Source organism: Leucopleurus acutus (assembly GCF_964270905.1).
Source record: "Leucopleurus acutus genome assembly, chromosome: 18".
Lineage (NCBI taxonomy): Eukaryota > Metazoa > Chordata > Mammalia > Artiodactyla > Delphinidae > Leucopleurus > Leucopleurus acutus.
The window spans coordinates 22,652,346-22,679,899 of NC_139160.1; the positions used below are offsets into that span (position 1 = coordinate 22,652,346).

At 37.3% G+C, this 27,554-nt stretch overlaps 1 protein-coding gene across 1 annotated transcript; it reads right to left on the reverse strand.

Annotated features, from left to right (window-relative positions):
* Positions 1-15,622: 15,622 nt before the first annotated feature.
* On the reverse strand, positions 15,623-27,276 carry LACC1 (laccase domain containing 1). The gene is made up of 7 exons (XM_082859563.1): positions 26,859-27,276; positions 25,078-25,682; positions 24,296-24,474; positions 22,976-23,141; positions 19,753-19,978; positions 18,439-18,599; positions 15,623-17,405 (listed from the first exon to the last, which is right to left on the reverse strand). The coding sequence occupies exons 2-6, from the start codon at positions 25,625-25,627 to the stop codon at positions 18,440-18,442; spliced, it is 1,281 nt and encodes a 426-aa protein (XP_082715689.1). The 5' UTR covers positions 25,628-25,682; positions 26,859-27,276; the 3' UTR covers positions 15,623-17,405; position 18,439.
* Positions 27,277-27,554: the final 278 nt, after the last annotated feature.

Genomic DNA, 27,554 nt, shown 5'->3' on the forward strand with positions numbered 1-27,554 from the left:
ATATTACAAAGCTACAATCATTAAAATAATATGATACTAGAAGAGAAAGACCATCTGAATAATGAGTAGAAAAAAGTACAAAAAGGGAAAGGTACAGAATAGGTGTTGGTCCAAAGGAAAGAAAAGTCCAACCACTATAAAGTAATCAAATTATATCTAATGATGTCCAAGTAAACTAGAAGCCTTCACCACAAGAACAATAAGTCTCCTTCATGGGAAAGAAAAGCACTAGCACACCAATTCAATTCCCCAAAATAAAGGGAAGAAAGATATTTTTAAAAAACAGGTCACAATAATGTTCAGCTGAGTCATACTTATAATAAAGGATGTAATAATTGAGAGAAATCTAATAGTCTGCCTTTAAACAAAAAGGGTAAACAAGTAATTCAATCTCTATGGAAGAGAAAAATGGCAGAATTTTTAAAGAAGAAAGGATCTCATTTCCAAAAGATGTTAGTACAAGTTACATAAGTTTTCTGTAGGACTTAATGTTTTTTACAACCATAATCCTGCAAGCCATGGGAATAGTTAAGAATTTAATCATTTAGCTAGGCAATTGACTATTGAAGCAGTTTGGTTTTACCAAAGAAAGAAAAAAATAGACATAATCTTGGAAACTTTTGCCAGTTCAACATTTTTTATAATGAGCCAAACAAATTACCTTCCAGCTAGAAGAAAATTGTGTGAAATTCAGATGGAGAAAAATCAAGTTGGTGTCAAGGAAATGCTTGAATTGATCAATTCCAGCCCTTACAAGCAGGCTGAGGAAAATTTCAAACATAGTTATGAGGTAATGTCCATTATTGGCAGAGAAATAGGCTGTGTGTTCCCATCTCAAATTGTTCTAACTCTTCAATTTACCCTTTTCCAAATAATTTATTCCATAATGCGAGAATGTTTACCTTCTGATCCAAAGGAAGAGGGCCAATACATTTTTCCATCCACTTGTCTTTTTAAAAATAAGACAGAAAAGAAAAATAATAAAAAGAAAATGTATCAATTCCTAATAGACCCTAATAGCTAGATAGTAATAATGGATAGATCCTAATAGACCTAATTCCTTATACTAGGGTCCTGCTCACATAGGTTCATAGACAAAACATTCTAAAACCTCACCCTTCTGTTGTGTAAACAAATATCCCCTCCAGAGATAGAAATAACTGAGATCCTGTTTCTATATCAAACACACATGTGGGAAAAGCTCCTAAAACTCTCTAAGGATATTTGCCCACTGTAAATAAAACATTTTCTGAGTATCTAGACCTGCAGTTGAGGGACTTTTTTTTCTTGTCATTATTTTCCAGATTCCACCAGAGGTCTATTGAAAGTGTTTTCTAGCAGATTCAGCAGTGAAGGCTACGTGAAGAATAGGCACAACTCAGCTCCGATGCTCCACCATCAAGGTGGGAAAGCAACATCTGCAGCTTTGCTGCAGGGTCTCTGTTGGTGTAAGAAACTCTCAATACTGAGACAGACTTTCAATACTAAGCTTCCATGGAAGGTCTTCCTCTAGTGCTGACAAACTTGGGAATCGTGAAAGGAGGGAACACTGAAGTAACAAAACATTGGTGTTCAGTATTATGCTAACTGGAACTGAAGTAAACCCAAATACCAGACCTCAAGTAGCCAATATGAAACTCACTACAAGAAATGAACAAAACGCAAACATCCTCCAGTGTAAAATGATGGCACAGAAACATTGTTCTGATTCACCAAGCTTTCTAATCCTTTCTAGTCTTCATAATTATCCCAGTTCTTGCCTGAGCATTAAATGTACTCATTAAATTTCTCTCTGTTAGGCTACAGAAAATTAAGCCTTAGTGGGTGGGTTTGTTTTTGTGCCCTTCACATTCCCCAAAAGTTTTGTTTCAAAATCTAAAACTCTATTAATCCACACTAGTAGCCACTAGAATCCTGTCCTATCTTGGACTCTTCGAATGACTTATTACTGTACCCAAGTGAAGCGCATATTTTTTATTTCCTGCTCTAGTTTAGTTTCTCTTTCTTAACATGGGAACAATTAGTAGGGTACCTATAATTTTTCTTAACAGAGTTATGGTAAATGTTCTGCAAAAATTAGCTCACAGATATTTTTTCTGAACAAATATGAAGAGCCATTTCATATTGGAACTGTTATGACACACTTAATAAATACTGATATAGAAGATTATAGTAATAGCTTCATAGTGGCTAACAGAGCTGAAAGTTGTAATTACACATACACCCCAGCCCTCAGGATACCATATTACTGTCCACAATCCTTTTAACTTCTCAGGAATGGACGACCTGATGATCCATTCGGTTTTGCCTTTATCATCAAAATAGTTTATATCAACAAAAATTCAATCCACTAAAAGGCTATGGACTGTGACTCAGATATTTTAAAAACTGACCAAAGTATCATCCAGTGGACATCTCAGATTTCTACTAGCCCAGGATACGTATGCAAATCTAACTCACTATTTAATATTATAAATGTTATTTTGATGGGCAATCTAAGTCAATGGGTAAAAAGAGTAGAATTATAAAGCAGGACAAAGCATGTGTAATCCATTTTACATCCATTATCGTGGGGCCCAATTCACCAAGATGCTAGCTTTTTGCTACTTAAGGTTACAAGGATTCCAGCCTCCAGTGAGGTATTGGACTGGATCACCTCTGCATTCACTTTCTGAGAAAGGTTGTATAGAATGACAGGAAGGGTTTAGGTTTTAACTCCCTATCCCCGTGTTGGATTTCAGTTTTGTCTGTGGTATAATACTGAACAAATCATTTAATCCTGAGTCTTGGTTTCTAATGTATGAAGTGGGAACAATAAAGCAAGCTTGGAGAATGGTAAATGCTTTTGTTGCATTCGTTCCATGACATTTTGATTTGTTCACAGTTCTGTCCTGGAGCTTCCTGAGGGCAGGGACTGTGTCTTATCCATCTCTAAATCTTAAATGCCCAACAAATACCCAGCAAATGAAAGACACTCAATAAATGAACTATGACCTCTCAGAAACATTTGTCACAATAATAATGACTTCCCATTCAGCAGCAATGCCTCTTTTTTTTTTTTATTTTTAATTTTTTGAGAAACCTCCACACTGTTTTCCGTAGTGCCTGCACCAATTTACAATCTCACCAACAATACACAGGGGTTCCCTTTTTCCCACATCCTCGCCAACACCTGTTATTTCTTGTCTTTTTGATAATAGCCATTTTGACAGTGTGAGGTGATAGCTCATTGAGGTTTTGATTCGTATTTCCCTGATGATCAGTGATGTTGATTAGTGATGTCATTTCCTATTCCCTTTCCCTGCTTCTTGTTTTTTCACAGCACTTACTCTTTAGCAGTGACTTTATATTATAGATCTATTATATATCTATCTATATATAGATCTATAGATCTATTATATTATGGATCTATTATAGATCTATTTATTTGTTTATTGTATCCCTCTTGACTAGAATGCCCTTCATGAGGGCAGAAATTTGATCTTGTTACCTGCTGCATCTCCAGCACCCAGGAAAAAGTCTGGTATGGTATATATTAGGTACTCAATAAATATTTGTTGAGTGAATAATTAATGTCCAAATTCACTCTTTTGAATTATTCACTATCCATTTATTTTATGTAACAGTACCAGGCAAGCAACAGCTTTAGATCTCAGGGTGGGATTACACATGCCGCCTGCATTACTTACCACCCAGCATGCCGGGATGGAGGAGGTTGAGCCAAGGGGCACCACAAAAGGGGGGCTGGGGAGTGTCGGCAATTCTAAATTGCATCCAAACCAGAGAATGGCAAACCCAGTGCAGCCCACTGCAGTTGTTGGTATTAGAGTAGGGAAACAACGGGATGGGAGAGCCTTAGCATAAGGGCAGAGCTTCCTACTATCAGGAGAAGAGTAGAGACCACAGGACTCCAAATAGCGAACAAGGTTATCTGGGGAAATTGTCAGATGTACTGGAGCAGAAGAAAATTTGCAAAGCTCACAAGAGATCTATCACCTTAATGGTTGATTCCTTGATATCAGTGCAGGATCATGGCTGCCTACTGGTTTGACTGATGCTCAATCCAGTATAAGGCATGGGGATGGGCTGGGACAGGTACTGTGGGGATTGTGCAAAGACAAATAAAATCTCTATCTTCAAAGTGGCTGGAGACTTATGGGAGGTGATAAGACACAGCTAATAGAAGTAAGAGCATTACATAATATGTATGTGCTCAGTGGAGCCGTGGAGTCATAGCAAGTTATGTCTGTAAAGGAGGCTATTTCTGGATTGTGTTTAAATATAGAACTAGTCTCTTGGGTAAAAGAAGAACAATTTACCAGTTGCAAATCTCTTCATCTGCAAAAATGTAGGCTTTAAATAGAATTCATTTCTCTGTGTCCCTCTATTTCTAAATTGCTATCATTCTTAATTCATATACATGTAACCCTGTATACATACACATATATACGTAGATAATAAAACCTCATTAATTGGACTTTGCTAATTTTGGATTTATAATCAACCATCAGAGTGAGGCTAGTTTAATTTTAATTTTGCTCTATCAGTAATATTAGTAGCTTGTCCAACAAACAGTGTAAACAAATTATAAAAGGAATGTTCACCAACTTTAAAGAGCAAACTGTTTTCAAATACAAAATTTCAAACACAAATAGCTGAAGTGGAGTCAGACACTTGGACTAATGTTTTGATACACTTCTTACAGATCCCTGAGCTAAGGCCCCCTGGAGAGAAGGGGGTTGACACACAAGGTCCCTGACCCTCACCTCACCTCAGAGCATCAGGAGTCAGAGCTTGACTTGACTTAAAGGAGAAGCCAAAGGAATTATCTCAGAAGAAATGTGACCTCGCCACTTATCCCTGGAGCCTCTACTGTACTTCTTGCTCTGGTGGTAAAAAGTCCTTGTGAAAAATGTGTAATAGAAAAGATGTATTCTTTTTTTAATAGGTTATTACATAAAATTCATTCATTTATAAAGATTTAACAGATGGCTACTATGCAGGAGGCACGATTATATATCCACCTTACATTATGGATTTTTCAGTACCATGCGTTCATCTATCCACAGTTCTTGAAAATATGCTAGAAGAATATCTCAATATCTCAAAAGACTGCATGTATACCTCACAGGAAAATGGGAATCTTACCCAAAATAGAAAGTAAGGTGACTAGGGAATCCTAAAACTTAGCAAAAGCTTTTAGGACTAAGGTCAGAAAAGCTGGGACGAAGTGAGAGAGTGGCATGGACATATATACACTGCCAAATGTAAAATAGCTAGTGGGAAGCAGCCGCATAGCACAGGGAGATCAGCTCGGTGCTTTGTGACCACCTAGAGGGGTGGGATGGCAAAGGTGGGAGGGAGACACAAGAGGGAGGAGATATGGGGATATATGTATATGTATAGTTGATTCACTTTGTTATAAAGCAGAAACTAACACACCATTGTAAAGCAATTATACTCCAGTAAAGATGTTAAAAAATAATAAATAAAAATTTAAAAATTTTAAAAAAGAAAAGCTAAAATTCAGAATGAGATGGAAATGGGAAAAAGTCAGGAAAGGAATGGAAAAAAAAAACCTTGGAAACCACACAACTAGAAATTTTCATTATACCTTAGAAAAATGATCACAAAGTGAAGAGGAGCTGGATATAGGAAGGCAGAAATATGAGTCACACCACCTAGCAGCCTCTCTCTGTGGCTGAGTCGAAAGACTAATCAAGATAGGCCATGGTCCTCCATCTCCCTTGGACACGTTGAGGTTATTTCCAATTTGATTCCTTTCCTAAGGCTGCTCTCCTCACTCAATGTCTGACTTTCAGATACTGTTCATTCTTCAGAGCTTTGCTGCAGTTCCAGCCTCTTCTCAGCACAGCCCTCTCTGTCCAAAATGCCAGCCACTTTCTGGATGCACCACAAGCCCTTACACCAACACAGTTTACCACTAAGCGGCTCTTCACTGGGTGTTGAGTTCTTCGTCTGGATTAGTCTGCAGATTCCTAACTAGCAGGACTCATACCTTAAACCTTTTAATAATTTATGAACTTCCTTATGAGAAAAGTCTTACAAGAGATAAAAAATTAAATCATCTTAAATTTATATATTTAGTAACTTGTGTTTATTAAAAAGAATAATACTGTAGGAAGTGAACCTGTCTTGGAAAGTTTGGAATATGTGTTCCACAAGACCCATTCACTTAACTCCTAAAATATTTTTGACTGCATATTGATTAGATTGATGTGTGGTAGTAGGAGATGTTTCTTTACGGAGACTTTTCGTTCTAACCGGTGTGTTAATAATGTATGAAGTTGACTAGTGCAAATAATCAGATAATATGTCCCGAAGTAGACTCGAGACATTCATTACCACCACCACCTAAAAACTGCTCAGCCTCCCGTATCCTCTATCCTGCTTAATGACATCACCACTCACCCAGTGACCTAAATCAGGATACCAGTGGTTACCCAGCACTCTTCTTACTCTCATATTTGATTCCTCATCAAATTCTGTTGAATCTCTCCGATTCATCCCTGCGTCTCCTTCAGACAGCTTCTTCCTTGGTTCGGGCCTTAGTTTCTCCACCCAGGCTCTATGGTCATTTCCCAACTGGTTACCTTATATCTGGTCTCACCTCTCCCCAATCCATGCCACATACAGCTGCAGATGATCTTTCTAAAATGCAAATGTTTGTGTCATCCCCCTTTCTAAATATTAAAATGACTCTTAATGTCTAAAGCATAAAGTCCTAACTTTTCTGCGTGTCATTCAAAGGGCCTCATAATCTGATCCCTGCCTTTCTTTTTCATACCAACTTTAAGCATTTGCCTACATACATCGTACCTTCTACCTATGCTAAAATTGTCAGACTTTGAAATACCATGCCATTCCATCTCACTATGTAAAACCATCTTTAACTCTGTATCCATTTACACTGTTTGAGTTAACTTCAGTCCTAACCCAGGGGCCAATTTCTTTCTTGACCATCTCTACAAGGCTGATACTTTTGTCACCACTGTGCCTGGTAAACGCTTTCAATGTATTTGTTCATACACCCATTTTACCAACTAGATATCCTCTACCCTCAGAAGAGTAGGGAGGAACACAGCAGTATGTGGAGATAGTATGTAGTTTGGGACTTCATATATTACCAGTCACCATAATGACTACTCCAGTGTTTGCTGAACATGGCTGAGTCAGTGATGAAAGAGTTTAAAGGAGGAATTTCAGGGAAAGAGAACATCAGGAGCAAAGGCTCAGAAGCAGCAGTGAAATTGCAGGAGGCTGAGACCAGACCAGGGTGTTTTTACCCTGACATTTCTAAATTGGAGATATTTATGAAGGGGTTATAGGTAAACGAAGAAGCCAGTTTGAACAAGCAGTGACTCAATAAGTAAAACATGAAATGAAACAAAAATAACTCAAAGATTTCTGCCTGGGAGGCTGGAAGATTGGCTGCACCTTCGCAGAACATGATAAACCTGGATTACACATTCAGACAAGTTCTCACCACCTGAATCTGAAAAAATGTCTAAGAGGAAAAACTGAAAATTACTTACAAATATCCTTGCCAGTCTGAGGGTTTACGCCACCTGTTGGCAGTATACCCAATTTTAGATTCTATTTAAAGTGGTATAAACTCTCCAAATTTGTAGGTACCTGCAAATCCTAGTACAGTGTCAGGTATGAAGCAGTTACTCAGGCATTTTTTGTTGAACAAATGAATGAGCTAAATGTATAAATCAATTATTAAATGAGGCAAAGCTCTGTGGTGAAAAGAGCTCTGACCTGAAGGTCAAAGGTCAAGTGAGTAGGCATCCAGTTCCGTACTATTAACTGCGGGGTGACCTAAGAAAGTCACCAGATCTCTGGGTCTCAGTGTTGGTGTATGTAGAATCTCTAAGTAGGGCCAGAAGAGAAGCTACATATCAGTACTAAAAGTACAGAAAGATTCATTGGGGATGACTGAATTTTGTTTTGTATTGTTTTTAATTGAAATATTTCGTTGATTTACAGTATTTTAGTTTCAAGTGTACACCATAGTGATTCAAAATTTTTACAGATTATACTCCATTTAAAGTTATTATAAAATATTGACTATATTCCCTGTTGTACAATATATCCTGTAGCTTATTTATTTTATACATAGTAGTTTGTACCTCTTAATCCCCTACCCCTATCTTGCCCCTCCCCCCTTTCCTCTTCCCATCAGTAACCACTAGTTTGTTCTCTTTATCTGTGAGTCTGTCCCTTTTGTTATATTCATTTGTTCACTTTATTTTTTAGATTCCAAATATGACTGATATCGTATGATATTTGTCTTTGTCTTACTTCACTTAGTATGATAATCTAAATCCACCTATATTGCTGCTAATGACATTATTTCATTCTTTTTATGCCTGAGTAGTATTCCATTGTATATACGCACCACATCTCCTTTATCCATTCATGGATGGACATTTGGGTTGCTTCCATATCTTGGCTATTGTGAATAGTGCTGCTATGGACACTGGGGTGCATGTATGTTTTCAAATTAGTGTTTTTGTTTCCTTTGGATATAAATAAATTATTGAATAACTAATAAGGGGAGGAGAGTAGATAAATCTGTGCAGAAAATTTTCCAATTATTTATGTAGATACTCTCCCTTCACAGAGGTGGAACATAATTCCCTACTAAGTATAGCTGTGTACACACCACCAAAGAGTATAAAGCATGGAAAGGAGGAATGAAAGAGTGACTTTATCATGGAGAAACCTGACAAACACTACCTCAGCAAGGTGATCAATGGTGCTAAGTCATGCTGATTAGTACTTACCCTTGACATGACTTCACCTCTGCAGTCTTCTTCCCCAATATCCATAATTCAAGTCTATTCAATAGAAACACATCAGAGAAATCCCAGTTGAGGGGCATTCTACAAAATACCTAACGAGTATTCCTCAAAGCTGCTGAGGTCATGAAAAAATAAGGAAAGCTTGAGAAACTGTCACACCCAAGAGGAGCTTAAGGAGATATGATGGCTAAATGTAATGTGGTGTCCTGGATAGGACCCTGGAACAGAACAAAGGACTCAAAAACAGAGGAAATCTGAATAAGGTATGAACTTTAGTTAACAATATTGTATCAATATTGGTTCATTAATTGCAACAATTGTACCAAACTAATGTAAGATGTTAGTAATAGGGAAAAGTGGGGTTTTTACAATTTTACAATGCTAAAACTATGCTAAAATAAAGATTGTTTTTAAAAAAAGAAAGCACGAGCCAAACCTCCCATCACACTCAGCACCATGTGGAGATTCAAGGAAAGGTCAAAATATTATTAAGTACCTTTTGGAAAATTAGACAGCCAAGGATATGTGAAAGAAAAAGGAGGTTTTCAATCCAGGAAAGAGAAAGATAAAATATGGTTTAGGCACAGTTAGATATAATTTTTTCTTTTGAAAAAAGTATAGTTCATTAAAATACATAGAAAAAATAGAAAATATAGAAAAATACAGAAAAGCAGAAAGGGGAAACAAAAGTTTTCATAATCTCACCATCTAATGCAACTACTATTACTACTATTTTATTTTCAATTTTTAAAAAATATATAAAGTTTTGTGGGTTTTCTCATGTTGTAATCACACTTAATATACAATTTAATTTGGAAGTTTTCCCCCCTCTTAACTTGAATATAAATCTTACACAGAGCTAGTTAATTAGTATTATTCTGCATTTTGGACAATTAAGTCAAGTGAAAGGGAACTACAGGACTTCCCAAGACTAAATGAATCTCCTGAATCTGCTCTCCTTATCTAGGATGTAGTACAGAACCAGAGAGCATGTATACTATGTTATATAGGAGCTTAATGATGTGTCTCTTGACTTCACTGTGAAGGAGATGTGGTATTTAAGAAACAAAATGGAAAAGGGGAAAAATTCACTGTCAGGCAAGAGCCACAGAAATGAGAGGCGGGGAACTAAGAGTGTTGGGGTCAGAAAATAGTTTAGGGGAATATAGAAGGGGCATGTGTGTGTTTAAGGAATAATTATAAAATGGCATGGATTGAGAAGAGCACGAGAGATCATCTATTTTGCAAATGTGTGGCCTGTGAACATTTTGGGAGAAGAATGTGGTTAAGAGTAAGTGGTAGGAAGTATTAACATTATTAAAATCTCTGTAGGTAGGAGCTTGAATTCAGGCAATATTGTTTCTTAAGATTTGATACAATGACAATTTTCCAAATAAAAGTTTGATGCCTTAATTTCAGTTAGACTGAGGGAACTGGAAACAGTAAACATTCTTGAGTACACATTGCCACCCAGTGGATGAATGTACATGATGCACAAATCATACGCAAAGGAAAAGACAAAGGAAGACTGTGAGAGGTTATCACCATGATGCAAGTGTTAAAACTTTATGTTCAGTGATATCATATGTGATCCAAACCTGAATCACACCACTCATTCAGAAAGCCAGACTAGATTTTAATACACATTTTTCAAAGTATTCTGGTAAATATTATGAAAGGCTTTCAGCAATGAAAGAAAAATATTGAGTGTGCTTACCACCACATTAGATACTAAAGTTTCATTAACGCTAATAAAACTTATGTTCATGAATTTCCAATAGGACAAGTCAGAGATACTTAACTCGTCATATGGCAGAAAGAGGGCTGTCAAGGCAGAGATTCGAGAGTCTTAACTCCCCAGGGTGCTAAAAGCTTTGACGTGAAATCAGAGATGAATTACATCTTTGGCATAATAATTTTGAGTCTCCCTTCATCTGAAGGCAAATAAAAAATATGAGATTAGGGATACACAGAGACAATGGGTGAAGTTGGGTCATTTAAATACGTATTGAGGCCATGTTTATATAGGGATTTCCTAGTGGTTCAACTTGGAGGGGCATAGCAATATTCTCTTGGAGTAACTCAGTAAGAATCTTCTGGTATTCTACAGACAAGTCTAAATTTATATACTGTCTTTCCTAAAAAGAAAAATAAAATTTATGCAATTGGCATGACATTGAATGTCTAAGGAAAACTAGTCTGGGGCTTTGGTTTTTGCTATGTTTATGCAGTATCCTAAATAGAGGTTTATCCATTCACTTTTGAACACCTCTCAATAGGGAACCCACGAACTAATGTGCTTCTCCTTTCTTGGATCTGGGATTTATCAATCTAATCCTACTTATGGGCTAATAAATTAGTCTATCACCAGTATTGGCAGAAGATGTGAGATGACTGAGTTAGAGACAAAAGATTTCGTTATTCATAGTTAACGAGTAGGATAAACATCTTATCTAAGTTAGTTCCCTTCCCTCCAAGTCCCATGGGGGCACCAAAGAGGGGCTCAGGTGTATTGTATGCACACAGTAGGTTTTTGTCCTAGGTTAAGAACACTGAGCTTGGGGAATTCACTTTTATAATAAGTGGTAAGCAAGTCTGCCTTTTCTCCAAAATGGTATCTTAACCTATCCCTCAAGATTGCTTGCTGCAAACACAACCCTGATAAATGTCCTGGAAAAAAAAGAGCAAACAGGGCCTTGCTGGAGTACTTAAGGCCCATGGCAGATAGCCTTTCTCAACATTCATACTAATCCAAAATCAGTCTTCCTATAATTTCCACTAATTTGTTCTATTTTTTTCTATTCCGTCAGCATTCTGTACTTCAAATATCTATGGTGTGTTGTTTAAATTCCACTGAGACTTCTTTTCTCCAAGCTAATCTTTCTAGTTCCTTTGATCCATCCCTCCCATAATCTGGCTTTGGGCCCCCTCACCATTAGTATTGCTTTTCTCTGACCTTGTTTAAGGGGTACTTCCCAAAATGTACTACAATACCCCAAGTATGGTCTAATCAATTTAGAACAGAATAGAAACATTGCTTTGCTCATTCTAGAAGTATATTGCTATATGGCAACCTGGGATCCCATGAGGTTTTTTGGCAGTCCCATTAATTCTCATTGAAAAACACTAACTTTTACCATAAACTGCTATTAAGCCATACACTTTTATTCTATTCTATTCTTATGCCAGAGGATGGAAGTTCCATGTAGTTTTTCATTAAAGGAATCATCATACCAACCAGATTCCACTTAATAGAAAATGTAAAAGTAAGCTTATTATTTTAGGACAGTTATTTAGCAGAAAAGTGTGGCTCCTTATTGTTTCCTATTTTGTGAATTACAGACCTCCTGTGTTAATATAAATGGCATATAATTCTCATATTCTTCATTCAAACAAGAATCCAACAGTCAGATATGTTTGCTTTCTCCTCTCCACTCCCCACACCATGCATATAAAAGAATGAGTTGACAATGTTCATCTTCTGCTTTAATAAAGAAAATTGAAATGTGTACATACTTTTTCTAAACAAAAATGTTACTTTAAATATTACTAGCAGTGCAAGAATTTTTAAAAATTATGGCTAAATTTCAAACATTCACGAAAGTAGAGAAAACAGTACAATGAACCCCCAGATAACCATCGCTCGGGTTTAACAAGTCAAGATTTTGCCATGTTTGCATCATATCCTTATTACTATCATTATTATTGAAACATTTGGTAGCAACTGGCATGTAACACATCAGTTTACTCCTACAATACAGATCAACATAGATATTTTTTACAGAACTTCAGTATCATTAACCTCTAGAAAAACTAATGATAATTCCTGGCATCATTTAATACCTAGATCATATTCAAATTTTTCCCAATTGTCTCAAAAATATGTTCTATAGTTTATTTCTTCTCATTGGAATCCAAACTAGGCCCACTCATTTCATGGGACTGTTAGGTCTAATAAATTTATTTTAATCCAGAATAGTCCCCCTCCTATCTTTTCTCTGGTAAAATGATATAGCCACTTTTTTATTTAAAAAAAATTTTATTGAAGTATAGTTGACATATTGGTTTCAGCTGTATCTCCCACCCTTTTTAAAATTCTTGACCAGTTTCAAAAAGTGGATCACTTTTTTACCACCCCAAATTTGTGGTATCCTTTAACTTAATCCTCCCTCCCCCATATTTCTTACACATTGATAATTAGCTCTAGAGCTTGATTAGATTCAGGCTAAAACAAGTACTTAAGGAAAGTGAAATAATAGGGTAGCACTGGTAAGATGTAAACTGTAGGAATGTATGATGCAAAAATAAATAAGAAGAAAATAAAGGAAAATAAAAATTCAAAACTCAATTGTCACCACGAACAGGTCTATTTTCTACAGATGTTTCTCATGGGATGAGAGTACCCTTTTTGTTGTTGTTAGAAAGGAATGTGGTATTTTGAGCTACTGAATCTGCTAGAAATTTTAATTGTTTAATAAGATACAGTAACTGGACACCCCAGTCTTTTGAGAACTACATAAAAGAAAAAGCCTGCTCCAGATACAGAAAGGACACAGCTCACCTCAGGCAATTGGCACAGACATAGGGAGCGTGATGTAAGCATTTCTTTCTCTACGAAGAAAATGCGTCTACGGAGAGTATGAGAAGTTTGTCTCCACACAACTGACATGTGATCATTGTGAGTCCAAACCAAATGCATTAATCCGGAAAAAGCAGTACTGGCAGATTTCTTTTTCCTTCATTAAGCAATGACCTCACACGGAACAATGCATTACTTACAGCAGTTGCCTCATCTTTGAAATCACAAGTAAAGTTTAAAAACACTGCCTACAATGGAAATGGACGTGCTCTAGACCAGAGCTCCCATAAACACATACAGTGAGCATAAGGACCATGCTTCCATTCTTTACTGCCCGATTTACAAAATTTTTATAGAGGGAAATCTATGATTCCACTGCATCCAATGTATTTTGTGTGACTTTACAGTAGCTGGGGCAAAGAGGCTATGCACCATACATGGCACATACTTCTTGTTTACCATTTAGCACACACACAGATCCATGTCTAAGATTGGTGGCACTAGAGTTCACATAAAAGGATGGATACATCGGAAGTATAACTTTAGGACAACTGAGTGAAAACAAAGATCAAATCCTACTTTGAGATATAAAATGAGTTCATATGTCACTGTCCTCTTATTTCCAGCTTCTGAATCCATGGGTATCATGTATGTTTTTGTCATGTGACACAGAATAAGCTTCTTTGAATCCCTCCCACCCCCCAATCTATTTACAGAAGAGCAGTTACTGGAGATTCTGTAGAAGTGAGACCCAGGTAGGTGAGGATTCCTAAATGTTTTTACCTACTTGAACTATAATAAGTTGCATCTAAAGTAAGAGCCATATATGTGTTTTGTACAAATAAATACAGAGATTAAGATTGGTTCAACTTTATACCAAGAAACAGAGCAGAGCTACTTGTAGAAATACTACCTCCTAGTGGAAAGACCATTTTTTCCTTTGCTTTATAAAGCAATGGAGTATAGCATATTTAATCACTATGCTACTCTTCAGAATTTAAAATTACAATTAGATAAATTTTAGTTCACTAATTAGCACCTCTAAAAAATCATGTCATGAACTCTGATTTACAAACTTAATTTATCGTCTTACTAAAATGACAACTTATATTTTCTATGTGCAGTTAGTAGTAGTGCTTAGATTGAAAACAGAACTTATTAAAAGTCATCATTGTAGTTACACCCTGAAAGTCCCAGAAACCTATATACAAATGCTTAAAAATGAGAGAGATCTTGTAGAGGCAATAAGATATGACTATTTAACAACCAACATTCTGTTTTTGAGTTACTGAATAAATACTTTTCACTCAGTAAAACAGCAAGGAGACAACTTTTCATTCTATGCTTTGACACAGATAATGCAAAATCATAGATAATCAAACATAATTTTTATTTGGTTTTGGAGTATTTTGATACATAAAGTAAAACATGGCTGCCTAATACTCTGCATTCAACAAAATAATATACAGTGAAGAACTGGAAAATTATCCATCTTTCTCAATGGAATTATTTCTTAATCTTATTGTTATCATGAAACAAGAGTATTTTACATGAGTTTGATTGCATGAGTTTGTCCTATGATTTGTATTTAATGCCTTCCCTAAATTGGAAGAAATGAGGTATTATATATAAATTTCACACTGAGCTATGAGTTACATAAAAGAATTAAACCACCTTACAACACATATCACAGTATTAAAATTGTTGCTTTATTGAATGTCACTTTCACTGGATATTAAATATCTTGAGGGCCGTAACTATAATTTTTAACCTACCCTAGCACCTCAACAAAATTTTGACTGAGTGGATGAATACGTGATATTAACAAAAAGTTGCAAAAATTTAATTTAGATAGCTCTGATTAACTGTAAATTCTGAAATGACATTTGGAGTCACAAGATGTGGGTTCAAATCTTACTTTATCACAAATTATGTGATTTTAGCCTCTACCTGAACGAGGCTCAGTTTTCTTATCTGAATAAAAGGAATAGCACCTGACATGTACTTCAAGATACCTGTAAAGGTAAAATGAGGTAATGGACTTGAAAGTCCTTTATAAGTACCAAACAAATGTAATTTTCTGCATATTCAGGTAAGAAATATATGTATGAAATAAGAAATCTTTTTAAGGTACAATGTGACAATTCACATTAAAAGTATGTACCATACATACCATTTTTCCCAAGTGAAAACAGCCTAACTCCTCAGAAGGGTTGACACTGGTGCATCCTCATCCTCAAAGAACTGAAATCTGACTCCTCCACCATGACCTATAGAACAGCTTCAACATGGTTAATCCATTGGTTTCTTCTCATTTTCTCTCTGAAGATTTCTTTTTTTTTTTTAACTTACTTACTTATTTTTGTATTTTGGCCACGCTGAACGGCATGCAGGATGCGGACCAGGGATCAAATCTGGGCCTCCATAGTGAAAGCACCAAATCCTAACCACTAGGCAACCAGGGAACTCCCTGAAGATTTCTTTTCCTCTCATATCGATGCTGGCTTCTTTCTCCAAAATGACTATACATTTTTTTCTTCTAGGATCAATCTTTTTGACTGGTTCAGCTTCTGGCTCTCCAAATGCAAGTGTTGCATGAGGTTTCATCCTTGGACCTCCCTTCTTCTCACTCTATGTTTCTACGGAGATGATCCAGCCTATTCCAGCAGACTCGGGCATTGCCTCTGCATAGCCAACTCCCAAATTGCTGTCTTTTTCGCAACTCCCTCCCAGGTTCCTGGTCTCTATTTCTAATTGTTGACCACATAATTTCCATCTGGATGTACTTCAGTCTGTGTGTCAATCTCATTATCCCTCCCCCTGGCCCCAAACCTCCTCCCCATCTTTGCTGCCACTCTAGGTAGTCAGCCAAGCAGAGACTGGGAGGCATCAGGGACTTCTCCACTCTTCCTCATCTCTTACCTCCATGATCTAGGAACAGGATCTGCAGATTCCATCTCTGAAATGTCTCGCTAATTCATCTACTCTTGCCTCTGTTTTAATTTCCACTGCATTCAGGTTTCATTATTTCATTTTAAAAGTATCGTGACTGCCTCTTAACTAATCTCTCTGCTTTAGTCTCTCACAAGTTAAATCCATCCTGTTAAATATAATGCCAAGGACATAAAAACACTCTCCTACTTTCTATGCCTACTCTTTGCCTGGAAAATAAACTCCAAACTCTCTGACACAGCATTCAAGACCTGAACTAATCTGTTTCTAACCTGTTTTTCCAGTAACTCCTGCCCACACCTTTCTCTTTGCAGAACATGTTATACACGTACAGCTTCATGCCCTAGTTTATGGTATTCCCTCTACCTGTTATGGCTGTTCTTTATTTGTCAAAAGCCTATACATCATCTTTCGGGTGCATGTGGTAAGTCATGTTCTCTGTAATACCTTCTCTATTCTGCCTTTCACATAGAATTAATCCTCCCTTCTCCTGTACTCTTTGGCTATTAAAATTAAAGTGTTAGAAGTGTTTATCTCTTCCACTGCATTAGACTCAAAGGGAAAAAGTATTACTCATCTTGATTTCACCTATGATTCACACAACACTTGACAAATAGAGGCTACCCAATAAATACTAAACTGAATAGACCTATTCCTGATTTACATAACAAATACAGACTACAAACTTTAAGAATAATCCTTATCTGTGTAACATATAAACTATTGGGTTGGCCAAAAAGTTCATTTGGGTTTAAGTAAAAATAAAAGACACATTTTTCATTTTCACCAAGAACATTATTGAACAACGTATTCATTAACTGAGCAAACCTTTTGGCCAACCCAATACATCATATTAATTTTGTGTCAGTTACTGTTAGAATCAATGAAATCATTTGGCTTTGGATAATAATGAAAATATATCTGAAAGATGAATTATTCATTATAATCCTTTTGGTTTTAAGCATATCAAACAGCTAAATTTCTCTCTTACAGTTGGTTTGGAAGGAAGCAGGAAATAGTTATGCAAAAATCCAGTCAAGTATCTGTAAAAATACATAGAAATCAAATATGAGGAGGCCATTAGTAGTGCTATTAAAATATCAATGTAAGAATCACTAAATCTATCAAAGCCTTTTGTATATTAAAGAGTTAAAGACATTGTAAAGCCTAAAAACAATATTAATTCAATTAAAAGTAACCTTAAAGAAAATCAGGTATATGCTAAAGGGTCAGTGCCAAATCACTGTCACAAAATATTTTTTGTATAACTAAAAAAAAAAGTCCATCTCTAAGAAATACTAATTTAATGAAATTACACTAAATCTTGCTCTATGATTGTAGCTCAAGTGTCAGCAAACTATACCCTGTGGACCAAATCTTTATTTTGTAAATAAAGTTTTACTGAAGCTGGACATACTCATTCATTCCTGCTCCTGTCTGCTTTTGCTCTACAAAAGCAGAGTTGAATAGCTGAGCAGAGACTACATGTTGCACAAAGCCTAAAATATGTACTATCTAGCCCTTTAAGGAAAACTGACCAACTCCGACTATAGATAATCAGCTGGTAATTTGGTTGTAAAACCAGGCTGGTCTGTGTATGTATTATCATTATAGAATTTTGAATTTTTAATGTAAAGATTCCTTCTCAAAAATTAAAAGAATTTAAAAAAGAAAGATTTAAAGATGTTATGATAGAAAATATACGGATGTCAAAAAAATATATACAGATGTCAAAAAAAAGAAAATATACAGATGTCAAGTACATAGGAGAGTTAAATGGCATATATAACATGATTTTTTAATGAAAAAATTATTTTATTTTTATACTTTTATATATACTTATAATATATTCTTCATTAACTAGGAAAAGAAGTAGCTGCTCTTTATATTAGAGTATGTCACAGAAAATTAACTGTTCTACTACTATTGCTTCACTAAAAAGTAGAGAATTAATTCTTCCTATAGGAATAAATAAGTAAAGTTAAATATAATTAATTATTTTTTAAAATGAAGGGAGGGAAAGGTGGAAAGAGGGAGGAGAAGGGAGAGGGAGCAGGGAGAGAGAAGCTACTATACCTCATTCTCTAATTGATATGAAGCCAATCTGTGTACCAAAGTTAAGGCCATCTCGGACATGGGAGAAAAACTTGTCAGGATGACAGGAGGTACAGAGGTTAAGATCTTGGTTCTGGTCCTGAATATTCTGTGGTAGAATTCCTCCCTGTTCTAGAAGAATCCTTAGGATAAAGATTTTTCAAAAGACAGAAAGTTTACTTTACCAACAGCCAAAGCAATATGGAAAAAGTATGGATATTGGTGTAAAAGAATTCTGGGAAAGATCTGCTTGGAACAATGCAAATTGTTATTTAGTTACAGAACAAGGACAAGTCAGGAAATGGTAGATTTCACCACCATTAATCATCTAAGTTCATATGTGAACTGTATAACCTCCATATTGTCCTGCAGACATGATCTGGGTATAGGATTCTATAAGCAAAATCAAGTAATTATTTAAGAAGAAACTTTTATAAGCAAAATCAAGTACTAATTTAAGAAGAATCTTGAAGACAAGATTCAATTGATTCAGACAGAGCGTGCTTCGTAGTCATCTGGCTCTCCCGCCTCCTTTCCTTCTATTAACCAGATTTTTCACAGAAAACTTGCTTCTCCTTAAACACTTCATGGTATGAAATATGACTATAAATTAGTGATACTTATTTCACAGGTCACATTTAAGAATCAATTTCAATCCTTTCTACTTATGTACTAAATGAGGCAGAATCTGGGTAAGGTTTTGCTGACTGGAAAAGAAACACGATCCAAATCAGACATCAATTTTCCTTTGTAGAAATGACAAATAATTTTTATTATCTATTAATAGCAAAATTTCATAAATTCAAAAATGCAAGGGACCATAAAAAACTTGAAAGTATCTATGTGTTTATATTATCTAGTATTTTTGCTGAAAAACATATTCCTCCAGTTAATTAGAGAATAAGAATAATTTTAAAATATCAGTTTCCTGATAGTTTATTATATTTAGGAGAATTTAGCTGAGGAATGTCTGTGACGTGCCATTCTTTTCTATAAAAAGTGCCAACTTTTCTATATGAAGTTTAAGTAGATCTCTTAAAATTAAATGCCAGCTGTTTCTTCCTTCACTTTCAAATCAATAAGAGATACCAGATCAAAAGATTGCTGTTATTCAAACTTCAATGAGAAAAGATTTCATATTTAAAATTAGTTTTTGTGTAAGTGTATATGTCAGCTACTTAAATATCTGCCACCTGAATTTTTCTTGGAGTTACTAATTGTTTTCTAAAATTATCTTCATTTTAGAAGCAATAAGCAATAATCAAACTTGCAGTTCTGGACTGAAATCAAGCATACCTCGTGGCTTTACGGATGTCAACATAGGGATTTGGTGAGCCAAAGAGCCGTACACATCCGGGATCAAGATTATGAAATGCCTTTGCTGATTCCCTTGGAAGAGTAAAACAGCAAGGTCCTACTGAAGGCCCCAGTACAACAATAATGTCTTCCAAACTACAGCCATATTCTGCTATCATAGCATTCACTGTAGCCATAGCAACACCTAACAAAGTACCTCTCCAACCTAGTAAATAAGAAGAAAAAGAGATAAGCAAAGTTAAAACATAAGAAAATTTCATCATAATTTATATCTAAGTTAAAAATGAACAGAGTCAGTTTATGTATTTTCGAAGTCCGGAAATAGTAAATGAATCACAAAATTAATTAATTAAGCCAAATAATCAACTAATTAATTAAAATACTGGGTTTTAAATGAGGTATATTATACAAAGCACCTGACACAGAAGAGACATTTAATGGGAGGTCCCTTCCACTTCCTTTTTAAAATGTTCTATACTTTCAGTTTCCACTGGAATTATATCTTCTTAGTCTTCTCTCCTTCACTTTTTATGCACACTTTTAAAAATCGTGGGAAAAAACACATAACATAAAATTTACCATTTTAACTGTTTACAAGTGTACTCTTCAGTAACGTTAAGTCTATCCACATTGTTGTGCAACCAATCTCCAGAACTTTCTCATTTTGCAAACTAAAACTCTATGCCCATTAAACAAGAACTCGGCCTTTCCACCTTCCCCAGTCTCTGGCAACCACCCGTCTTCTTTCTGTTCCTATGAATTTGACTATGCTAGGTACCTCCTATAAGTGGAATCATATAGTATTTGTCTTCTTGTGACTGGCTTATTTCACTTAGCATAATATCCTCAAGATTCATTCAATGTTGTAGCATGGGTCAGGATTTCCTTCCTTTTTAAGGCTGGATAATATTCCATTGTATGAATTTTGCTTATCCATTCAATCATGGATAGACACTTGGGTTACTTTCACCTCTTAGCTACTGTGAATAATTCTGCTATGAGGATGGGTGTGCAAATATCCTGCCAATATCCTGCTTTCAATTCTTTTGGATATATATTCAGAAGTGGAATTGCTAGGTAATATGATAATTCTATTTAAAAATTTTTGAGGAACCATCATACTGTTTTCTATAGGAGCTGCACCATTTTATACTCCCACCAATAGTGCATTATGGTTTCCATTTCTCTTCACCAACACTTTTTTTTTATAATATTAGCCATCCTAATGGGTGTGAGGTGAAATCCTGGTTTTGATTTGCTTTTCCCAAATTATTAGTGATGTTGGGCATCTTTTCACATGCTTGTTGGACATTTGCATATCATCTTTGGAGAATGTTCTATTGAAGTCCTTTACCCATTTTTCAATCAAGTTGGTTTTTGTTGTTGTTGTTGAACTGTAGGTGTTCTTTATATATTCTGAATATTGACTCCTTAGTAGATATATGAATTGCAAATATTTATTCTCAATCGGTTGGGTTGACTTTTCACTTTGTTTACTGTGTCCTTTGATGCACAGAAGTTTTTACTTTTGACAAAATTCAATTTATCTATTTTTACTTCTGTTGCTTGTGCTTTTGGCATCATATCTAAGAAACCATTGCTTAATCCAAGATCACAGGATTTACGATTACACTTTCTTCTATGAGTTTTAGAGTTTTAGCTCTTACATTTAGATCTTTGATCCATTTTGAGTTTTTATATATGACATAAGATAAGGGTCTAACATTATTTTTTTGCATATGACTATCCAGTTTTCCCAGTACCATTTGTTAAAGAAACTGTCCTTTCCCCATTGTATAGTCTAGGTACCTTGTGAAAAATCATTTGACCGTATATGCAAGGGTTTATTTCTGGGATGTCTATTCTATTCCATTGCTCTATACGTCTGTCTTTATACCAGCACCATACATACTGTTTTTTTTCTCTTTGCAGTACACGGGCCTCTCACTGCCGCGGCCTCTCCCGTTGCGGAGCACAGGCTCTGGACGTGCAGACTCAGCAGCCATGGCTCACGGGCCTAGCCGCTCCGCGGCATGTGGGATCCTCCCGGACCAGGGCACGAACCCGTGTCCCCTGCATCGGCAGGCGGACTCTCAACCACTGCGCCACCAGGGAAGCCCATACATACTGTTTTGATTACTGTAGCTTTATAACAAGTTTTGAAATCGAGACGTGTGAGACATCTAACTTTGTTCCTTTTCAAGACTGTTTCTTTTATCTTTGATACTTTTGAATTTAATGTTTCAAAACCCAGGAAGTAGCAAATAATATTCCCGTTTTATATCCAGGAACTAAAACTCAAATTTTAAGTAACTTTTGACAATGTCACTGACTTCTAGTCATTCATTACTTTAGCTAGATCAAAAGAAAAATGCACCACTTTCTTATTTATCTACAGTCTAAAATGCAAAGTAATCGTTGATTTACAAGCAGAAGAAAATCTAAAAGATCATTCTTCATTTTACATAGACTCATAACCACTGGATAGTCTAAACAGTATTTTTTTAAAAAATCACCAGAAAACAAAATTCCATTAACACAACACAGAACCTAAAAATTCTTTGTTCTTATCTTCAGAGAATAGCTAAAGCCATTAGACTACAGCATATTAAACTAAATGCGGTTTTCCAAACATATCTTGCTTTTTCTTACCTCCACACCTTTACACATGCTGCTGCATTTTCATAAACACCTTCTGTGACCCAACATGTCTCAACTTCCTATTCCCTATTACCTGGACTTCAAGGGTTCTCAACTAGAGGCAGTACAACTCCCTGGGAGTGTTTTGAAAAGCATGGAGGCTTTTTTTTTCTTTTGGTTCTTACAACTCTGAGTGCTACTGGCATGAAGAATTTCAAAAAGCCAAGTAAACTTGGTCTGCAGTCAGTGTAAGACTATCTTGCCCCAAATGTTAATAGCACCCCTGCTGAGAAACACTGGCACCTAGCCAAATCCTATAAATCCCCCAGGAATCAGCCTAAGTACTGCTTTCTTTGGGAATTATACTCTGATTCATATAATTTAATTTAGGGACTCCTTTTATCTGCTCCTGTCCTAAGAGTCTGCTAGCTCTTCCCAATCTTTACACTTATCACCATGGGTAGTAATTAACTATTTGTAATATCCATCAGAAAGAAATTATAACTTTTCCCGTACCAAAAAAAATTGGTAAAATCCTAGATGTTTAATTAAGTACACTTACCAGAGTGAGCAACCCCACATGCTTTTCTGACAGGATCAGCAAAAACTATCGGTATACAGTCAGCACCAAGAGCCGCTATTGTGACTCCTCTTTGATTTGTGGTGATTCCATCGTAAGATTCAGGCTCCTTCCTTCCCATAATCCAGACATCATTAGCATGATCAGTCTAATACCAAAGATGTGAGAAAAAAATGTTTTGAAGATAGAGTTTCTCATACCATAAGCTTTTCCTAAAGTACGCATCTTGTACAAAATTATATAACCAGTTTAAGGTTACAAGCATTCATTAAACATATCAGGTCCATATATGATAAAATAACAAACTTACGTATTTAACTTTATGATATGATAATCTCTGCATATTTTCCTCAAAGGAAAGCAGATTTTACATTTAACAAACATTTTAAAAAATTCAAAATAGTCCATCCATCATGAATACCTCCCACTAGAGATGGGTAAATCTCTAATTGCAGTACTTTCCACAAAGTACTAATTTACTGAAAGAAATTAAATTTCCAAATCAATGATCTTTTTACTTTTCCTGGAGTCAAGTAACGCTAGAATTCTGTAAGAAACAATTATCTCATCAGTTGTACCCGAGTTCCTCCTAGTGTTGATTAATAATGGCTTTTCTCTCCCACCAAGCAGGAACCTTCCTTCTAAATCAAAAAGGGCAGTGGTACTATACTCTGAGAATTCACTGTACTTTTAGATGTGAGGAGCACCAGATGAAATATATATATATCATCATAGAATTGATCTCTAGGTTATGGTATACAGCTCTAAGAAATATAATCACAAATACTATCCTAAATCTTAGATAAAACACTAGATGCAAAAGTTAAATAACTTATTTAAAGTCCACGTAGTCATTAGCAGAGTCAAGAATATACTTTAGGGACTTCCCTGGTGGGGCCGCGGTTAGGAATCCACCTGCCAATGCAGAAGACACGGGTTCGATCCCTGGTCCGGGAAGATCCCACACGCCACGGAGCAACTAAGCCCATGCGCCACAACTACTGAGCCTGTGTTCTAGAGCCTGCAAGCCACAACTACTGAGCCTGCACACCACAACTACTGAGCCTGCGCACCACAACTATAGAAGCCTGCACGCCTACAGCCTGAGAAGCCACCACAATGAGAAGCCCACGCACCGCAAGGAAGCCACCACAATGAGAAGCCCACGCACCGCAAGGAAGAGTAGCCCTTGCTCGTCGCAACTAGAGAAAGCCCGCATGCAGCAACAAAGACCCAACACAGCAATAAATAAATAAATAAGAATATACTTTACATCTTCCAAAATAGGAAATAAAATTGTACCTTTATTCGGTAAAATTTCTTCACGTTAAATCCTGCTGCATTCCCCAGCCTACGCAGATTTTCTTGAACAACAGCCTTGGGATCTCTCCGTTTGGAACTACTGAAGAGGTTGAATGAGCTAAGAGTTGGTATGTAAGATATCCCACCTGTTCTTGTAGTAAATCCATGTATGAAAATATCTGTTGAAGATAAACAATGAAGATTAAAAACATGACATACAAAAGACTATAAGCATTACAAACCCAGTCTCTCATTAAGACTTTCCCTAATCACCTCATCCTGCATTAGTTTATCTGCCTTCTAATTTCTACAGTTCTTTATACCTCCACCTATTCTTACGACATAATGCTTTGGGTTTGTTTTACCTTTTCTGTGGGATTATTGCTCTTCAAAGGGTATCTTTTGTCCCATTTGTCTTTGTTATCCCAATAGCATATAGCTCACAGTAAACTTCATTCTTCTGTGAAAGCACCAATGAGTTAAGGTTTCAGAATTTCTGAGTAGGAAATGCTTACGGTCATAAATCTCATTTAAAAGGAAGGCTGGGGGATTTGTCTTAAAGCTGAATTTGCATAAAGAGAAATTATTTACTTAGGGTGGCTATCCCTTGACACCCCTGACACTACAAGGCAATGCATGACACTCCCATGTTGTAACTGATGCTAATGAACACATAAATTCACAACAGTCTACAAAAGAAAGAAGCAAAAAGAGGTGAACAACCTGTAAAGAAAGACTGGCTTTTCACATCCAGTAAAATCAACAGATAGTGTTTAACGTACCTGGGATCAAAGGAGATGTGATAATGGTTAATTCTCCTTTCAGTGTTGGCAAACTTCTCAAATATGTTTCTATTTCATTCTGGATTGCCTCTAGTTCTTGAGCTGTGATTATGTTTATTTCAGTAGGCTGTTTCAAAAGACCTCCCCTCAAAGTCATCTGTAAATCTTCAAACTCAAAATTGTAAACATCAGTGAAGAGTTGACCAATAAAAGCCTTCATTAATGTCTTCCGGTGCACAGGCACAATTACCTTAATGCTGCTCAAATTTTTTTCATCAATTTTTTGTTTAATGGTATACAATGAGGCAGCCATGCTGGAATTGCTAACAGTTTCAAATTCTCTCAGGAAAGCAGATAATCCATTGCTTGTTTCTAATTCACAATCATCATGGTCACAGCTGATGTTACTGCAACACATTATGCAAAGGAACTTGGCCTTGGCACCATGGTGGTTTCGGACAGCATTCAATGTCATTAGTAATGTCTGATGACAGTTTTTCTGAGAGTTTAATTTCAAACCAAAGAGATCTATCAACACTGCTTCTGCCATCCTTCAACACAGTACAAAGTTCTTCAAAGAAGGTTTTTGTGCCCCCCAAAATCACCTGTAAAGAAAAATTAGCCTAAGTAAGAATACAAAGTTATATCAATCTCCTTATAGTTACAACAGAAACTTGTGGATGGGTAAAAAGAATTGCATTGACTAAAAAATGTAACCAGAATAGTGAATCTAGACTCCTCCCAGAAAAGCTAGTGCACTATTTGTCAGAACCAGGACAATGAAAAGCAAAGACATCTCTTAATTCATTTTGTGAAAGTACTTTACATCTTTCCAGCAGAACAACAGTTTTTGTTTTGTTTTGTTTTCAGGTAGCAATTTTTAAAAAATATCTTTATTGGAGTATAATTGCTTTACAATGGTGCAGGTAGCAAATTTTCAGCAGGGAATTACTTGTTGACTTAGACAAAGTCCTGTATTTTAATTACAGGGTGTCAACTTATTGATATATCATTAATCCGGATATCACTGGTTTGCTAATTTACATCCCTTCATATGAAATACCTGGGTGTCGAGTTCAATAGGTTAAAAGGAGCTGCACCTAAAAATTAAAAATTTTTAAATTCTTAATTGCTTTTTCTTTCCTTCAGAAAAATTGCATTTTGTTATTGTTGTTTTTCAGAAGCAGATTCACAGATACAGAGGACAAACTAGTGGTTACCAGCGGGGAGAGGGAAGGAGGGAGGGGCAAGATAGGGGTCGGAGATTAAGAGGTACAAACTACTATGTATAAAATAAATAAGCTACAAGGATATATTGTACAGCACAGAGAATATAGCCAATATTTGATAATAACTTTAAACGGCATAAAATCTATAAAAATATTGACTCACTATGTTGTACACCTGAAACTAATATTGTAAATCAACTATACTTCAATTTTTTTTAAATGCGTTTTTAAGGAGATAAAAGCAGACTCCAGGATTCACGCAGGACTCAGGTATGGCAATTATCTCATAAGCAACGGCAATTTGGATCAGGTGTGCGTCCCACCTGCTCTCCTCTTCACTCTCCGCGCACAGATCTTCTCCCCCCAGCCCCTGCCCTCCCCCACCCCAGGCTGCCGGTCTCTCTTTGGTGACCCCTTCGGTGACCCCCTGTGCCCCGGATGGTTTTCTCCTGCCGCCACTCCTAACCCCCTCGCTCTGGACCGTGAAAAGCCCCACGACGCCTCTGCCACCCGCCCGGTCCGCGCTCGGCCCTGTGGGGCGCCGATCCTCACCTGCCGGACTCCTCCCGCCCCTTCGAGATTTTCCGACGGCCGGACGCACACCCGAGGCCGTTCTCCGTCCTCGCCCGTCGCGCGTCGCCTTCCGCTGCACACTCGGTGGGCGGCGAGCTCTGAGGCGTCTGCCGCCCCCAGTCCTCCGCCTGAACGAGACCAGGAGGCCGCAAGCGTGTGCCCGGGCGCTGGGCGGGCGGCGCCCGTCCCGCCTCACCCGCCTGACCGCGGACTGACAGAGCCCCCGCCCGGCAGCCCCGGAGGCCGGGCCGGGGGGCTGGGTGCGGGGAAGCGGGAGCGACCCGGGGAGCGACCCTCGGGTCGGACGCGCCAGACCGCGGGGAACCGTCAGCAGTTCCGGGTCAGGAGGGCGCAAGCCCGCACCAACCGCCCGGCGCCAGGAAGAGGAACGGGAACCGGAGCAGCCGACCGACCGAGTGGCCGGAGCCAGGCGGGTCCGCGGGCCGGTGGCTGGGCGGGGTGGGCGGGGCGCGAGGGAGCGGGGCGGGCCTCCGGACTGGGCGCGCGGCCGGGCGGCCTCGGGTCGATGACCTCCTCCCTCTGCCCGGGAGCGATGAAGCCCTTTCCCGGCGTCCGCGCTCCCAGTCGGGCCACAGCGAGTCGCCGGCCCGGCAGCGCGGTCGGGACACTCGGTTTCCTCCCCAGAGCCCAGGCCTGAGAACCTCCTCGCGTTAG

What these genes read in the sequence shown, in the direction of transcription:
- LACC1 (XM_082859563.1), bottom strand. Translation starts at nt 25,627, where the DNA reads ATGGCAGAAGCAGTGTTGATAGATCTCTTTGGTTTGAAATTAAACTCT. An exon ending in CACATCTCCTTTGATCCCAG is followed by an intron (nt 24,475 to 25,077) that starts GTACGTTAAACA and finishes TATCTTCAACAG; the next exon opens with ATATTTTCATACATGGATTT. An exon ending in AGAAATTTTACCGAATAAAG is followed by an intron (nt 23,142 to 24,295) that starts GTACAATTTTAT and finishes CTTTGGTATTAG; the next exon opens with ACTGATCATGCTAATGATGT.